Raw genomic sequence first — 18,137 nt, forward strand, 5'->3', positions numbered from 1 at the left:
AGTTCCATGAAGTAATAAACTTTGTCCACAATAATGAGGCTAAAGTTGTGAACAACTGTGCTACTTGTTCAACATGGGCAATTGCTCCTAACTAGTTAACATCAAACCATTCTCTTGTAGTTCTAGTGGTGTGCAAATTTCAATTTGTTTTGCCTCACGAACAACATGTAGATGTTCGAGTAGCATGCCACAGTTGTTCTACTAACGCGCAGAAAAGTCACACAGTCGTGGAAAATTCTTATTAGTAATACTTGCATTAGTGCACCGAAACACAAGTACCATACTTCTAAATAAATAAATAATAAATAAATAGGCCTTGGTGGCTTTCTATTTCTCTTCTGTGATACATTTAAGTAAATGATTGCTACAATGGGGACAATGCAAAGATACATTTTATTACGATGCTTTTGAGGTATATTTTTTCTGGTTGCTTTCTGATTTGATTTTATTAAATCCCCAAAAGTACTGTTCGCAATTAAAAAACGGCATCAACAAAAGATTTTGTTTTGTAAGATCCTTTCTTTCGCGCAAACACTTCAAGCTGGCAAAATTGCATTTGTGCAGCACAAAATGTTCCATCTCATATATGAAGGCACTTGGGCAGAGAGCCAAAGTGATGCATGTGCATATTGACAGCTGGAACAAATGGACACAACCAGGGTGGTGTGGTCAAGTTACATATCATATGTCACACATGATTATGTGATGTACAGTCAAAACACTATACAGTGCAGAGCTGATACAAAGCTACCTATTTTCTGTTGAGTCCAAAAACTGTGACAAAACAGTGGGGTAAGAAAGTATGTACCTCCTGTGGCAACTCAAGCTTGGTGCGGTCATCCTGTCCATTTGAGTGTAGGCCCATGAGATATGGAACAGGGGCGTCCAGGAAGTGGAGGAGGGAGGCAGGCAGAATTGGAACATACACATGCTGCCACTGGTAGGGGAACATTAAGGCTGTGATGCTCTCTGCAACTGACATCAGCCTCTGGTAATCTATTTGTGACATAGAGAATACAGATCAGCGAGAGCCTTCCAAATGAGAATAGACATTCATTAAGAATGAATAAAACATATACACTATGTACATATCACAGAAATTTGACAGACTGGAAAACAGTAAATGTGCCACGTCACTAAATTGGTGCTATTTGTGGCAACAGGAAATACAAAGGAAATTCGAGGGGTGCGCAATATTGAAAAAACATGTTTTTGTATATGGAATATTTATATTACTGCTGTGTTTTACTGTTATCAAAAGAAAAAAAATCCATGTGCCAAAATATGCTTTGCAGTTTAAATTAATAAGTAGTACATGTAATAATTTACATTTTACACACACACACACACACACACACACACACACACACACACACACACACACACACACGCGCGCGCGCGCGCGCGCACACACACTTCAAGTTACATTTCCTTAAAAACAATAACAACATAATTTTAATTCACATGTTAATTTGCTGCTGTGAAATGTAAATTTCTCCACTGCAAGACTAATGAAGGTAAATCCAATCCAATCATGTCCCCGAGTCTCATTCATGGTTTAACATCGAAATGACAAAGGTCACAAGCTGAGTTAGTTCTCTTTGTAGAGGAGACAGCACCCGCAGGCTGGTGTCCTTGGAAATAGTCTCTGGAGTGTCACAGCCCAATTCAGGTGACCCTCCAAACTCATGACCAATTCCCTTTTCGTGACTTCACACATCAGCACTGCTTCGGCTGCAGTCAAGTGGTCCACATACGAATACGTGTCTGCTCCTCCTCATTCACATTCCTCATCTGTCATGTTGAGAGCTACTACACAGCTCTGCCTTTCCTCTTATGGTGACAGACCAAATACCCTTCCTTCATTTGGTCATGAGCTGGTGGTACACAAGACAAGACTACAACTTCGAAAAGAGATTTTGTTCTCAGGAGGGATAGAGAATATAAACATGACATTAACAATGACAAGAACCACTTGACCTCTGCTGCTAAATATTCTTTTAAACCGTGATTTATAAGGTGCAAACTCATTGGCCACTGCAATTAATACCATTTCACAATCTAATAAAATGCTGAGTTTTGACTGACCTTTTAGAGATGTTATCAAGTTTCAAAGCAGTGACAATATCTTTGCATCACCTCTCAGTATGACACAGCACAGTTCTCCCCACTGCATTTCCTCTGCAAATATGGCTTTGTTGTCCTCGGAATGCGTGAACATTGCTTGTACATTTTTTATGGGTCAGCCTGGAAATTTAACAAGTGAGAGTCCTTTCGGGGATGTCCTGATTACGTTTTGGGGACAACTTGCGCGGTTTCATCATTAAAAAAAAAATATATATATATATATATAAACCCGAGAAGATTTATATCTCAACAGTGAAATTGTTGAATCATACCTAAACTGAATATGTCAGAACCTGTGATGTCAAACATGGTTTCAGTTTGTCACGGCATGGATATCGATGTCAAATGTCATTAGAGGAGGAGGCCAATTAGATATGCTGGAGTATCATGTCTGAAGAAGATTAAGTGTGACATAGAAGACCTCTTGACAGTTTTAGATGGGTTCTTTTTTTGCACATAACCAATATTTTCATCTCTGCTGTGGTTTGATCATTTTGAGTTTTCTTATTATCTTTAAGAACTTCTGATATCTTGTGCGAGGACATCTACTGAAGTTGGTTTTCTTATAAGTCAACCTACTTGGTAGCATATTCATACACCATTTTCACATGCCTCCAGCTCTCCAATTGATAGCAGCATTGCAAAAATTTGCCCTGAAAAGACAGATCTCTCTAGTTCAGCACCAGTTTGGGAAGCTCGAATGGTCAGCCCACTCCTATAATGCAGAGTCAATGTCCAAGTAAACGGGACAGAATAAGTTTTTGCCAGGCTGCAAATTTGACATGATGTTCCAAAATCAATGGGAGAGTAAGGCAACAGGTACAAATATGTTTAAAAATACACTATGTAGTCAAAATTGTGAAATGCTGATAATGGCCTCACATCTGTGTGAATAAAACCTAACACAAAATGGAAACCGTAATTGTATAGTACTTTGGGGACATTCTGTGTTGATCTCTCCCGTCACTCACTTTCCCGTGAAAAAAAAGCAGAAGTAAGCAATAATGTGACCTGAACTGCAACATGGCACAATGCTCGACACATGAACAGCACAAGATGAGACATCCTTTGACAGACTGGGTAAAGAGATCCTTAGAAAGATGTTGACGACAATTTTTGTTTACCAATTATGAGTCCCAGTGTCATGTTAAGCATCATTGTCATCTCCTTTGTTGTGAAGCATCCATTTTAACAGTATGAATGTTAATGCACATCACTTCCTCCAAACAATGTTTTAGTCCTTCCCGGTGGACTAATGCCAGTCGACACCCTTCACACGTTCTGCGGATCTCTCATGGGAGAGAGGGCATGATGTCACCTCTAACTAATGATAATCATCCTGCATCCTGGCTGTCCTCCCCGTCTAAAGGTTGCCAAGCAACACCACAACTTACCCTTTCGAAAGCTTCTCACCCAGTTCATTCCGTTTTATAAACCATTTGTCCTCCTCATACTATTGTCATGGATCCAAACGCCACCCCAAATTGTGCACTCTCTCGAAAAAAAAAAAACATCTTTGCTCAGCAAATAATTGACTTACTCTTGCATGAGAAACTACCCACCGACAAGGTTTAAGAGATCAAAGTGTGACTGAGAAGATTTCTAAGTATGTACATGCAGCATCATCATCTCATACATCAAAACCTGACTAAAATGGGTGGCAAGTGTCGCAGTATTATACAATCTTGTGCTCAAACTGCATGACTTAAATGGACACTTGGTCGGTTATGTAACACTAGTGCCGCCAACATGTATATCAAAGATTTGCCAGCGCCTTGGGTCTATAATAATTTAGATACAGATAAAAAAAGGAATCAACCACATTGTTAATGCCTCACATAGTGTCAATCAAAAGGGTTTTTTAAAAAGTGCTGGGACAGAATCCTTTATACTACTTGACAGTAAGGGTGGTTCTGTCAAGATTTAGAAATTGTTTATCAATGGGTTAATAATTAAATAGTTTAAATGGCATGAAGCATTACATTTCAACAATACTTGGTTGATTATTGGATTCAGGTTATTCTTGACAGTTATCGTGTGATCGGTGTTAACTGTTACATCTTATATCAGTTTAACAGTCTTCTGAAGTAAAAACATCATTAGACGGCTGCTGGAAAGATAGGGAAAAGCATTCAGCAAATAATGTCAGCGAGCAATTTGACAAGCAGACTTAACTACTTAATGGCTTATATACAGAATCAAGCTGCATTAAGTGTTTCCTTTATAATACTGATAATACATTTCATAAGCACCTTTCAAAACTCTCAAGGACACTTTACAGTCACAGGATATTTTTTCTGTGGGTGAGCAGCGGCAGCCACACACGCCAGCGTTCACTCAACCCGTGTACAAGTCAGTGGGTACCTGTAAATGTTTTTTGTATCATACTATCACAGAGCGGACTCACAAAGTGCTGAATACTGTACAAAATACAGTACCAAACATTGTACGGTCAATATATATATTTTTCTTTTCTAAAACAATTGTAAAACGGTTCAAGAAGAAAACCTGTACTCACAAGTGCTACATTTATCTGCCAGTGTCACTTAAGTGTTCATTGAACAGCCTTTATTATTGCAGTGATAAAGTTTTATCATCTGAATTAAACTGGCCTGGGTGCTTTCTGAATGAACCATTGTAAAACAGACTAAAAACAGTACAAGAAGCAATTTTTTTGCATTGACTTGCATGTCACAAATTTGAGATAAGAGTGCCATACGGTGCAAGGAAGCAATAATTTGGTAGATAGTAAATATTTTTTTTTGAAAGGGCTCTTGATGCTTAAAAACCATCTCATTTGATGTTTCTGGCAAAATTAAATTGAGTTTTACAGCCTGTGTATTTCAAACTACTGTACTTTACTTCTGTTAGCTTAGTACTAAAAAATGCAAAATAGCATAGAAAGGCTAACAAAACATTTAGTCATGAGAATATATCTTCCACCATATCATTAGTATGTATCCAGTTATATTTCTTTTGGCATTTGCTAAAGCTCTACACAGTAGTGTTCCAAAGGAAAAGAACGCATTGCTCCTCTTCCTCACCACCACGATCCATGTTGAGCTATTGTGACTCGTTATCTGTAGTGTTAGCTATATCTGAGTGCCACATTTCGCCACTGATGGGAACATCAAATAAATACTGAAAGAAAAGATGAGGGATTGCACATGCGGCGGTAGTGTTACTTACGCTGTGAGTAGAGCAATATCTGCATCTCAAGCAGAGCACAGGTGAATAACTGAAGAACGTTCTCCACCCCCAGCAGGTTAAACATTTCACCAATGGCAAAGTCAAAGAGAGGAAGTTCCGATGTGCTCGGCCTCTGGCACACCACAGGACCGTAAACACCTGAGAACTTTAGGGATCTCCCAGAGGGTGGCAGGGGCACCTCATAGAGGATGTTGAAGACATAGCTCTCCAGCGGGAGAGGTGGGGGATGGGGCGAGGTGACGGCTTGGTAAAGTTGCTGTAGCACCTTTTGGCATGCTTGGGCAAAGGCCATTGGTGTTATCAAGCAAATGCACTTTGACACATACAGAGTGTCTCGACTGATGTCATACGAATTGAAACGTTGCAGACGAGAGATGGCCGGCGCAGCGTGGAGGATGGGCCGAGACTGAGTGTGGGGACGATGGAGTCGTGGCTCGTCGAGTGCACGAGGGGACGTAGGGGTATGTAAGATGTCATACTGCTCGGCATTGTGCATGTGATAAAGAGTCTGCATGGCGCTGCAGATTTGCTTACTGGTCACCTCCTCAAAGAAGGTGAGAGCAAATCCGTACGTCCGAGAGCCATCCTCCCTGGTGATGATGAACGAGTGAAAATGCGGCTCCCGGGAGTCCACCTGCGTCCTGAAGGCCAAACCTTTCGGCATACAGAGCTGCAGGATGACGAAGAAAGGATGTTATTGTCATTAAATTGTAGGGCTGAAAGATTTTGAAAAATGATCTTATTGTTTGGGTTGTATATAGGTGTAATGTATTACTTTTTCAAGGTCTTCTGTGTTTTTAACAAACAAGCAATTAATCAACCTGTATTACCATGAACAACATCAGATTTATTACACTGAAATGTTTTGCGGCATAGGTTTGGTTTACACCAAAATATAACAATGTATGAATTAATATGAGTTATCTACTTCAATTAGAGTTGTTAACTTAACTTTTCTCGCTGTCTTTTAAGTATTTACTAAATCAACGGGCCAGCATTCTACCAAATGCAGCGTTAACATTAGTCAGATGACGACAACATTGCAAACAAATCCATGAAACCATGAAAGTGTCTGTGTGTGTGAGATTTGTGATTGCATAGGTGAGTTGAGGGTAAGACAACTGGAAGGGGTAAGAGCATTCTGATTCATATCTGCAGGGTGGATGTTTAAGCCAAACACTGATTTTGTTCCCAACTTTTATGGTCAGAATTTCCAGGTGCAGTTAAAGTCATTGACAGTGTCTAGATTGGTGACCTCAGTGTTACATATTTCTTTTTTGCTAAGGATGTGGTTCTGTTGGAATCATCAAAGTGCAAACTTCAACTCTCATTGGAGCAATTCGCAACTGCAGAACTATCGACAGGGACATGCGCTGAGTAATTTGTAAACAACAGTTGGTTGGAAGCGGAATTGATTGGATTGGATTGGATTTGCCTTTATTAGTCTCGCAGTGGAGAAATTTACATTTCACAGCAGCAAAGTCATGAAAGAAATGAAAGTAGAAAAGCAAAACACAGGAGCTGCTGGAAAGGCAGCCACTCTCGCGGCGCCGTCTTGAAGTCAAAAGAACAAAAAAAAAACTAAATAACAAATCACATGACAACACAAAGACACAGAGAGACATTCATTCGTAAGCACTTTCTGTACCCTCTTTGTTACATAAAGCAGTTCCAGATGAAAGAGGAGAGGATCAAAGCGTCTCTTCACCAGTGGATCAGGGACATCATGGTGGAATGTGCACGTCGACTACAAGCTAAATGTTGAAAGAAAACACGCAGCTGTAGCATCCATTGACGAAAAGAGATTGTCTCACATCTCCTGTCCCACATAATTCAGCTTCAATTCTATCCCGCGACAGTTCCATATACGCATGGCGCTCTGCGCTGACGCTCCTTCCTTCTTATCGCGGGCTCCTCAAGCCATGCATCCATCCAGCCGCAGACTGTCCAACAGCACCGACTTTCCACTGAACAAAGCGGGGCCATTACAGGTGCCAAAAACCACAATGTCCCCTTTGGTGTCCAGCGATGACAGTCGAATGGCTCCGACATTCCTCCCATTCAAAAACAGTACTGGCATATTCATGCTGCCGAAAAGGCGCAACCGCTCAGCACAGTCTCCTCCTTGATGAATGTCGTGGTCAAAAATGCTGAAAAACAATCCGTATCCGTTCCACACGACGCACAACAACACAAAGTGACAAAAGAAAACACAAAAACAACAAAAAAAGCAAGGCTCATCAGAGCACTTGCTGACGGCTGCCTACTCGGGCGCCATCTTGGACTCCTATGATGATGATATGATGATTGCATGATTAATGTTGGCAGCTCATATCAACATGCCCACAAAGTTGGATGAACATCATTCAGCTGGTAAAAAAGATTCCAAAATATGTTAAAATTGTCAATAAAAGCAAAAATCGAGATGACCACCAAGTGCATAGGAGCCATGTATTCAGGCTTAAATGGCGATTGAAACACTCGATGCCGCGGGATAGCGTCGGTAAAACATTTATCAAGATTGCCAGCCTGCAAGTTCTCGCAAAGGCAAAGAGGGCATGAAAGTCTCTCTTGGTCAGTTCTGACCGTCGGTGTGCTCTCCTGTTCGTGCCCTTGCTGACAAGCTGACAACATGGATGGTGAAAGAGAGTCAAGAAGACCAGGCAGAATGTTTACCATGTCCAAAACTAAGGCTAATCGGGTTATAGTATTGTAATAAAGAGTGTATTGAATGATGCTGCTCCGACTATAAGGGTAGCTGGTAGGAACAAATGATGCGAAGAAGGCGTGCCAGGGGAGCAACAGATGCCTGGTAGATTCCTGAGGCTGTCATCAAAAATGGTGGTATCGAGCCGTAGAATAATTCGCCAAGTCAGCAAAATGATTTTTTCAACATCAGCTGGGGGTAGGAGGATGGTGCTCTCCTCATCCTGCTGCGAGACACCACTTCAACCCAGGTTGTACCGTCTTGTGGTTTTCAGCAGGCTCCGGGTAGGTAGCTGGATCCCAACTTACCGTGTCAGTCAGGGGAGCCTCAGTAATCAATATTCCGCTTGAGTAATGATCCAAGGTGACAGTCGAGATTTGTGGCATTGGGTTATGAAACAAGAGATAAGGGACCCTGTACTCTGCAGTTCCTCTTAGAGATGACAGATATCTGCTCTCAGGTCACAATTGTTTTCTTTGCGTTTTCCAGGTTGTTCAGTTGGCCAGGCCAAGTCAGACCAGTGCTGGAACTTGATTGGAAAAGTGACTTGTTTCTACTAATTGGCTTGGGAATCCCGCAGGATTTCCCAGAAAGAACTCGAGAAAGTTGCTGCATAAGCTTGCACCCCCCACAACACATCCTCGAATGAGTAGAATAAGATTGATGAATGGAGGGATAATTCCACATCCTGTACTACTATATAAATATATGAATATACTGTCCTGTGTACAAGCACAGTATATTAATGTCAAAATATGAGATTGCCAATTAAGTGACTTAAAGGACAACCGACATCACTTTTTTTGTTTCCTAACTGACATCAGAAAAACGTTTTATAGCATCTAAAATACTCAAAACACAAAGTATGATATTTGTAGTGAAATGCAAAACACCAATAAAAATGACTTAAAGTGTCCCAAAACTACTTCAAAATGACCACAGAAAGTGTCAGTTTCAGAAGGTCCCACCCCTTTGTTCGTGACATCACGCCATGATGTCTTGCCTTGCTGGAGAATCAAAACAATGGCTTCAGATTCGGAGAATATGCTTTCTTGTTACTCATCCAGTTATGAATATGATTCAAATAGTTCTGAAGAGGAAAGCATACATGTTTGCAATCGATTAAAGAATTTATTCCGTGCCATTTTGAGGCAATGTGGGGGGGGGGGGGAATGTAGCACTAAAAAAGAGGCAGAAAATGGCGACAAAGCTCCGTGTAAGGAATTAATCAGAACGTTTCCACAGGCTAATTAATTCCTTACACGGAGCTTTGTCGCCCTCTTCTGCCTCTTTTTGGTGCAACACGAAGTTTTCAGACCAAACAAGTACAGCAAAATGCATTGACGTGGTGGAAGGACTGCTACAATGTCTCCTTTTTTCGGTCAGGGGCGTTCCTTCAGTGACGTAGGGTGATGAGTCGTCACCAACTCTAAAACAAGACTTCCGGAATATTCAGTGCGAGTCTTAAAACGTAAAATATAGCTATATGCGGTGGAATCTTTGTAAAATACGCGCAGTAGAAGTCATTTGAAGGCATTTTACAAATTATGGACACAACTTGTCCGGAGACGTCGGTTGTCCTTTAAATGTATAAGTGTCATAGTGCAATAGGGAGTCAACGCATAGACAAGTTGATTTGTCCATTGCAACCTTTTACCAACAAATTGAGGATTTACAATCATCTTTCCAATAAGTGAGTCATTATTACTCAATTATTTATGATGCTCCAAGCACACTCCATAAGTAAATTTTGCTTACTACCTTTCACCAGAAAGATATTGTGCATATATTTTACAAATGATTACAATATTCTGAAAATCTATGAAATCCACATGACGCTATAGGCTAATTCAGGCATGGGCAAACTACGGCCCGCGGGCCACATACGGCCCGTTAGCCTTTTTAATCCGGCCCGCCGAACCTGCCCAAATTATATTAAAAAAAGCGTCTGAAACTCATGACAAAAAGTTAGCGGACAACAGGGCAGATAACTGAAAAGTTACCTGCCCCATCTTTCACAACCTGAAGCACAATGAGACAACTAACCACATTAAAAAACATTGTCACAAAGTATAACGTTTTTTTTTTAATCAAGAATGTACCTACTACAAATGCTACCTTGCTTAATTTACGGTAAATGTGCATGGCTAGATTTTGCTGCAGTAGTCGATTGTCATTGTGGTGCACAATGCAACATTTGCATTGCTTCCTACGAGCCACTAAGCCCCTTTCATGAGTCTCACGTACACTTTACAGTCACGGTTTAATGTAAATTTACGTTTTGTAGCGTCACATATGTTGTTAGCTTCTTTTGAATCTTTCTTCTAGTTTGAGGTTCTGTGCATCTATTTTGGAAAATGATATGCAATTGCACGACTTTATAACGCTTGCGAAAGTCCGGAAGAAAGCAGCATGCTTCTGATTGGCTGCCGTGCCGAGTATGCAAATTTCACTGGTTGCCGATGTCCGTGTGCTCGGCGACCGTACACGTGTATTGTTTGCGCGTGAAGGCGAGGGCGTCAGTGAGGAGTTTGTTGAGCGCGCGGTCAGGACAAACCATCGATGATTTGGCGGAATTTAACACAAGTAGGTATTATTGAGCTTGAATATTTCGTTGTGGAATAATATGTTTTGAATGTTGAAAGTGATTCCATTTTTCAATAAGTGTTGATTTCTTTGACTTTGCCCCTTCAATGAAAACCTATTAAAAACAGACGCAATCTTGATGAATCACAGTGCATGTTATTTCAATCTATTTCCATTTCCTCCTCCAAGTATCTGCGAAATAGTATGTAAACGCCATATTCCTTGAGACAAATTTATTAACTGATCAGGGATATTTTTCACATTTGAAAGACAGTTAATAAATTGGGTTCTTACTGTGCTATGAGGTTTGTACACACTACATTTAAAGGACAACCGGCACCATTTTTTTGTGTTTCCCACTGACATTATAAAAACGTTTTATAGCATCTATAATACCCAAAACAGGCAGGCTGATATTTTTAGTTAAATGAAAAACACCAATAAAAATGACTTCAAAATGAATCCGGAAATGGCCAGTTTCAGAAGGTCCCACCCCTTTGTTCGTGACATCACGCCATGATGTCTTGCCTTGCTCGAGAATCAAAACAATGGCTTCAGATTCGGAGAAGATGTTTTCTTGTTACTCATCCAGTTATGAATATGATTCAAATAGTTCTGAAGAGGAAAGCATAAATGTTTGCAATTGATTCAAGGAGTCCTCCCATATCAATTCGAGCCGCCAATGACAGCAATGTAGCACCCAGAAAATGCAGAAGATTGCGCCCAAGCTCCGTTGGAAATGGGCTGATTTGTCAGCTGGGAATTTGTGTCAGCGAATATCAAATAGTTGTCTTGGTGCAACACACAACAATTCACCATGGCGTTATTTATTTGTTTTCCTTCTAATTTCGCCATCAACACGAAGTTTTCAGACCAAACAAAGTACCCAAAATGCATTGTGTGTCGCTTTCTCGGTCAGGGGCGGTCCAAACGTGACGTCACATGGGGATCGTCATCAACTCGAAAACAAGACTTCGTGAATATTCAGCGCAAGTCTTAGAACGTAAACTATAGCTATATGCTGTGGAATCTTTGTAAAAAACGCTCAGTAAAAGTCATTTGAAGTGATTTTATAAATTATGGACATAACTTGTCGAGAGGCGTCGGTTGTCCTTTAATGCTTTAGGTTTAGTATTTCCGGCCCAAACACTCCCTCCAAATGCTCCTGGCCCGGCCCCTCTGTCAAATTTTAGAACCCAATGCGGCCCGCGAGTCAAAAAGTTTGCCCACCCCTGGGCTAATTGGTGGTCTTACCATGCCAACTGCATCCTGGTCAAATGGATTCCACTCAACATTGTCTGGGTAATGTGCAAGAACCTTGGATTTAAAGGTTCTCCGTAGCGGACTCTGCTCAAAATTCTCACCTGAAAAGGCGAAGAGGAAAAACATGACGTAAGAATAAATAGGAGAAAGACTCAGCACTAAATAGGCAGGGGTGCACAGGAAGTGGTTGATCAGTAGCAGGTGCAACTCTAGAGGGGAGAGAGTAAGTCAGCAAATTGATCTACAGAGGAAGAATGTATTGCATCATATAAAGCTGCCATTTGCATTCCTGACTTTAAAAAAGCAAGATGAAATATGGGCCGTCTGATTGATGTACAACAGAAAATTAATGAAAACATTAATAAACAAGCTTTAAAGCTCTAGGTGCTTCTTGGCAGCTTTCATGGCAATACACAAAAAACACACCAAACAACCCGTCAAGAAAAGCCTGAACTGAGTTGGAATTTAACCCAGAATGAAGCAAAAGTGATACAAACGCCAAGGCAGTATTGAAAAGCTCATTCAGTTATAGGAGGAGAGTAAACATTGACCGGGCAATGCCAGCGCAGGCAGCATTGGCTTCACCAGTGAGTGTGTGCAATGAAAGCAGTGTCGGCGGACGAGCCCGCACAGGAAACAGGAGCAGTGATTGTCAAACATGAGGTTTGCATTGTTCAGCCGCTGCTTGGGGACGTGAGGAAGAGGGAGGAACGATAGGCTGGGAGGAGAAAATGTGTGCAAAAAACAAAGAACAAATCCCAACGCTGTCTGAAAATAAGATACGAACATGAAAAAGGAACACAGGAAGTCTACTGAAACATTGTCATAACCAGGTTACAGGTTGTGGGGGTAAAGCTTTGCAAAGGTTAAAATAGGGGAAGGACAGTGTGTGATGGGAGGGTTACCTTCACTTGCCCCTGCCAAATTTCCTCTGGCCCCATCTCTGAATTTAGTAGCCTCTATATACTGGCATAAAGCTACACAGCAAATAAAACAAACATATAATTACAAGCCTGGTTGAGGAAATCACTTCTAGCATGCTGACACTTTGGTGCATAGAGAATCATGAGCTTTTCAAGTTGTTTTTCGGGTGTTATGCCACACAAGATGGTCTGTTTCTTTTTTTTTTTTCTTTTTTAATTAGGGCCCAACCAATATGGATTTTTGCATACATAACATAACTACAATGTGGCCCGTGATAAAAATGAGATTGACATCCTTGATTTAGACATATAGCAAGCCCTCACCGTTTTGACAGTTCAGTCTTTGCAGCTTTTATAAGAATATGGTTCCCCCGTGGCTGCCCATGACTCACCAAATGACAGGAACCTTGTAAACCAGGGGTCGGGAACCTATGGCTCGCGAGCCATATATGGCTCTTTTGATGATTGCATATGGCTCGCCGATAACACTAAATACATATTGTTGTTTTTTTCGCCGTTCATTTCCCGTTGGGGCTGCAGTTGGCGGAAAGCGCAATTTTGATTGGATGACATTGACCTAGAATGGCCGAAAGCGCCATTTTGATTGGATGATAGTGGCCGTCATGTTGAAACAGGTAAACGCCCCTTTAAATGAGCCCAACTAGTGCACTTCAGTGTAAATGCACCGGAGCATTAGAGAAGAGAAAATGTTCTAATTCTAATTTGCAATGAAACAATACCATCGATGAAACAGTCGAATGTCAGTGACATTTTAACAGGCCCCATGTTAACGTTAGCATCAACATACTTCACCCTATGTTCCTGTCTCTTCTGAAAGAAAGTATTCACAATAGCAATTTCCATTCTCTGAGCAAAGTCAACCACCATCAGCGTTCCTCATCTGGAGTCTAAACCTGCCCATCACCTCATCATCTTTGTTTCCTGCGCCAACATGTCCATCAAAGTCTCCACCAATTACAACCCTCTCACTTCTCGGGATGTTCTGTGTGACTTCATCAAAAACCAACCAAAATTTCTCCTTCCCGCCAGCTCACATCCTACTTGTGGGGCATACCCACAAACAACATTGAACATCACACCTTGATTTTCAAGCTTCAGACTCGGATACTCTTTTTACTTCTAAGACATTCCTTACAAACTCCTCTTTTAAGATAACCCAACTCCATGTCTCTTTCTGTCTTCACCATGATAGAACAACTCTTTCTGTCTTCGCCATGATAGTACAACTTAAACCCTGACCCTAAGCTTCTAGCCTTGCTCCCTTTCCACCTGGTCTACTGGACACACAGTATGTCTACCTTCCTTCTCTGCATCATGTCAACCAGCTCTCTACCTTTACCTGTCATTGTTCCTACATTCAAAATTCCTACTCTTAGTTCTATACTCTTGGCATTCCGTTTTTCTGTTTTCCTCCGGGCACACATCCCTCCTCTCCTTCCTCGACCAACAGTAGTCAATTTTCCACTGGCACCCTGAAGGTCAATAGTACCAATGGCGGCCGTTGTTAACCTGAGTCACGACCGATCCGATATGGGATTCAGAGGTTTGATTCGCATATTTGTTCTGGCAATTTTTTTTTACGTCGGATGCCCTTCCTGACACAACCCTCTGTATTTATCCGGGCTTGGGACCGGCACAATAAGACACTGTCTTGTGCCTCCTTGTGGCTACATTTTTATCACAGTTATTTTAAATAAGACATTCTGTCATTTTGTTGAAATCACGTGCATGCGTGTTTAAGTGTGTGCGTGTTTGCAAGCGCGTGTGTGTGTGCGTGGCTCTCACTGAAAAACATTTTAAAATATTTTACTTTTATGGCTCTCTCAGTCAAAAAGGTTCCCTACCCTGACAAATGAAATTATTATTATTATTATTATTACCTCTGCTTTACAGTCAACCATAATGATTGGATTTATTCTTTCTTATTTAATCCTAAACGGATGGAATGCTTGTGGCTATTCTGACCCACGAGTGAGTGACACTGCGTAGAGATGTGTGGGTGGGATTACGTCCACTGTCTTAATCTTCTTTCAACGCTTGCAGTGCATGAGATGTTGAGAGGAGACAGAAAGTCCTCCGTGGATACTCGCAGCAGATTCATTACACTAATAAACCTTTAAATTTTCAGGATTAAGAGAATTAAAATGTTGTTTTCTTGCACCTCAACACTGGCCACGTGGACACAAACACACAAACATGTGTCCTAATATATTAAGAAGCAATGCCAAATTGATTAAATTAAAATGACATTAAATACCAGTAAGTATTTATCAAATCTGTATTCACGGCCACACCGTGTGTAGCTACACTTCGGCAGGAACCTCAATTGGAATATAAAACAAATAATCACTCGTCATGTTCATAACTAAAAGAAGGCAGGTGGACATGAGCGAATAATGATGTTAACAGTATCGCTAACTCCAAGTCTCTTTGCATCTGAGTTCCATGTTGGAACGTGACACACACTGGGCCTCGAGCCTCTGTTTTCATTTATTCATAGAAGGCTACCCGAGTGTCAACTGTCTGAAACTCTCGGCTTCCATTTACAGTGGACTTATTTTTGGGATGTTATTCAAATATATACGCTCAAGTAGAGTTAATTTCATACCACTAGGTTTTGTGTAATTTTGAAGGTGACCTTCTTTGTGCATTATTCCTAAAATGTGGGATTGGAATGTTGTCTTCAACTCTGTAATTTGGCATGTGCATATAACGACTGTCAGTGTTTTTTTAACAATCCTTCAGTACAAACATATCAATCGTATCAAAGTATTGTAAAGTCACAGTGCTCTCAGCCAACTATGATTATTTAATTTTACATTGTTTGACCACTGTTTACCTGGCGTGTTTGTGATAAAGTCGGTACATTCTCAACGATGTTTGGCTCGGGTGCAGCTGGAGGAGACACACACAGTATTAGCCAGACACAGTAATAGCAAATAAAGACACACTGAGACTTGTCCAATCACGGCCTTCCTTGTGAATGCTCGATGGATTTTGAGATGTCAATAATATAGTTCGTTATATAGACACACAACGATATGTAATCCCCTGTTAGCTTTCATTTATTGAGCGAGGCATCCTCTCATTTCTTTGCCGAGGAGGACTGGGTGGGAACGTTTTTCTGTGAAATTCTAAAGGTTATTTAGCATTTGAATAAGCTGTGCCCGCGTGTGAACGCACTTATGTCCCTGAGCGCCTCATTTTTTAGTATTGCCAGTGGGGAAAGAGGGTCATACATATGCTAATAGAGGCTATTATGCACCAAAAACAACACTTTTTGCTGTTTGTCACTTGTTGCTCTCCTGTACCGATATATAAATCCATGTATTGTGGATATTTTTTAAGAAAGCAACAAAAAACAGTTACAGTGATATAAAAGAAAAAAAATAAATACCAAAAAGAATCATTTCACCTCTTCCAGCATCAACGTGACCCTGAACCTGTACAACTGCAAAAATAAATAACTATGGTAATGTTACAAAGGTGCTCACACCCTTTTCTCATTGAAAACCTAGCTGTGAATTAAGAATGAAACAATCAGAAGTCAAACTCACATAACGAGAGGCAGCACACATTTGCCACTATTTGAAGTGAATTGACGCCGGGGCGGCCCGGTAGTCAAGTTGTTGGTATGTCGGCTTCACAGTGCACAGGTCACCGGTTCGCGTCCCGCTCCGGCCCATTGTGAGGAGTTTACATGTTGTCCGTGTGGGTTTTCTCCGGGTCTTCCGGTTTCCTCCCACATTCCAAAAAAACATGCATGGCAGGCAGATTGAACACTCCAAATTGTCCAGAGGTGTGATTGTGAGAGTGACTGTTGTTTGTCTTTGCGATTGGCTGGCAACCAATTCAGGGTGTCCCCCTGTATGCATTCTCTCTGTGATGATCAATGTAATGTTTGCGCCGAACACACGTTCTAGAGTTACAGTATGGCGCAAACCTCGAACCTTGGTTTCAATAGTGCATGACAAAACCAACCAAATACATTTGAGAAAATGCAAACAATCACATTTTCTCAAATGTATTTGGTTGGTTCCCTTATTTGGTTTTTGGTAGTTACAGTTAATCAAGGGCATGAGCAAATAAGAAAATCTGTGGTATTTTCAAACATTTCATTTGAGACTTGTTTTCAAATGTAAATTAAATGCAGTAGAGATATTCTTTACGCAGCCGTGTACCTCTGGGAATTTTGGGTCAAATAGTAGAATGTACAGCTAACGGGAATTTCTACACCATTTCCCCCCTTCGACTGAAACTGAAACAATTGACAAGTGCAAGCCACCTGTTTTTGAAGTTCTGCAAGTAGGACAACAAAAGTGCAGGGAACTCCAGTTCTCCCTCTGATGTGCGCAAAGCATTTTCATAAGCAAGATGTTTTTTAAGAGCCAAATTGATGGACATTTTACCCATCTTTTGGTGAAAATGTCCAGTAATATTTATATTAATGATCATGTGAGATGCTGAAAACAACAAACATCTTTTCTCAAATCAGACTCCTTGTCTCTTTATAGAAACTGACGTTTTTTGCCCTTGAGCACAGCTACATAATGAAAACAGGAATGGCAATCACACGCCAGCACTTTCACAGACCGCAAATGCAATCTCAACACTTTTGAATGCACCCAATGAGTCCTCAAAAAGCTTTACAAGTGGACAATGGTTGGTCTCAGATAATACAGCCCGAGTGCGAAGTGAGAGGATGGTAGCTACAAACAGTCAATATCCTTTTGTGATTTGCATGAATTGAAAGAAGAACCTCATTGTAAAGGTGGAAACAGGAAGTGTGGTGGGTGTGTGTGTGTGTGTGTGCATGTGCGTGAATCTTTGAAAACCAATTGTTTGGGGTTAAGCGACATTGCTTCAGAAGAAACACTTTTACCGAGACTTTGAGCTGCCGCACACTGACTCAATACGCAATTCACATTGATATTGGACTCGGAGTGAGGAGATAATGAGGCTGAATAATTTTCAGTCACTGACTGACTTCCAAAATATCAAAATTGATAGTTGGTTATTCTTAATTATTTTATTAGAATGTTCTTTCAGTACATTTAGAGTATGTTGTCCTTAACAAACAAAAAAAAAACAACAACAAAAAAAAACATAATATACTGCATCCTGGAACGACTATAGCACCAATAGATTTAAATAAAACCTTGGCATTAGTCCAGTCTAACTAACAGTTTTTCCTAATCACGTACATGCTTTTGGTGTACATTACTTAGATCATATTGAAAGGTCAATGCTTTTGCTATAGTTTGGATTTCCCACTGACATTTGTGGTGTTTATGTTCATC

The 18,137-nt window shown here is 40.8% G+C and overlaps 1 protein-coding gene across 2 annotated transcripts in view; it reads right to left on the reverse strand.

The window, feature by feature from the left end:
* Nucleotides 1-18,137, reverse strand: part of dennd5a (DENN domain containing 5A) — a 35,742-nt gene that overhangs the window by 14,797 nt on the left and 2,808 nt on the right. The window contains exons 2-5 of one of the 2 annotated variants that reach the window (XM_088992437.1): nucleotides 12,799-12,870; nucleotides 11,885-11,994; nucleotides 5,317-6,007; nucleotides 809-996 (exon numbers count right to left, since the gene is read on the reverse strand). In XM_088992437.1, the coding sequence (XP_088848563.1) occupies nucleotides 809-996; nucleotides 5,317-6,007; nucleotides 11,885-11,994; nucleotides 12,799-12,870 (1,061 nt within the window). The remainder of the gene's footprint in view (nucleotides 1-808; nucleotides 997-5,316; nucleotides 6,008-11,884; nucleotides 11,995-12,798; nucleotides 12,871-18,137) is intronic. The other variant, XM_088992438.1, reaches the window with a different exon arrangement.

The sequence above is a fragment of the Hippocampus bargibanti genome, linkage group LG03 (assembly GCF_051943395.1).
Source record: "Hippocampus bargibanti isolate YZ-2025 linkage group LG03, ASM5194339v1, whole genome shotgun sequence".
NCBI classification, from domain to species: Eukaryota; Metazoa; Chordata; class Actinopteri; order Syngnathiformes; family Syngnathidae; genus Hippocampus; species Hippocampus bargibanti.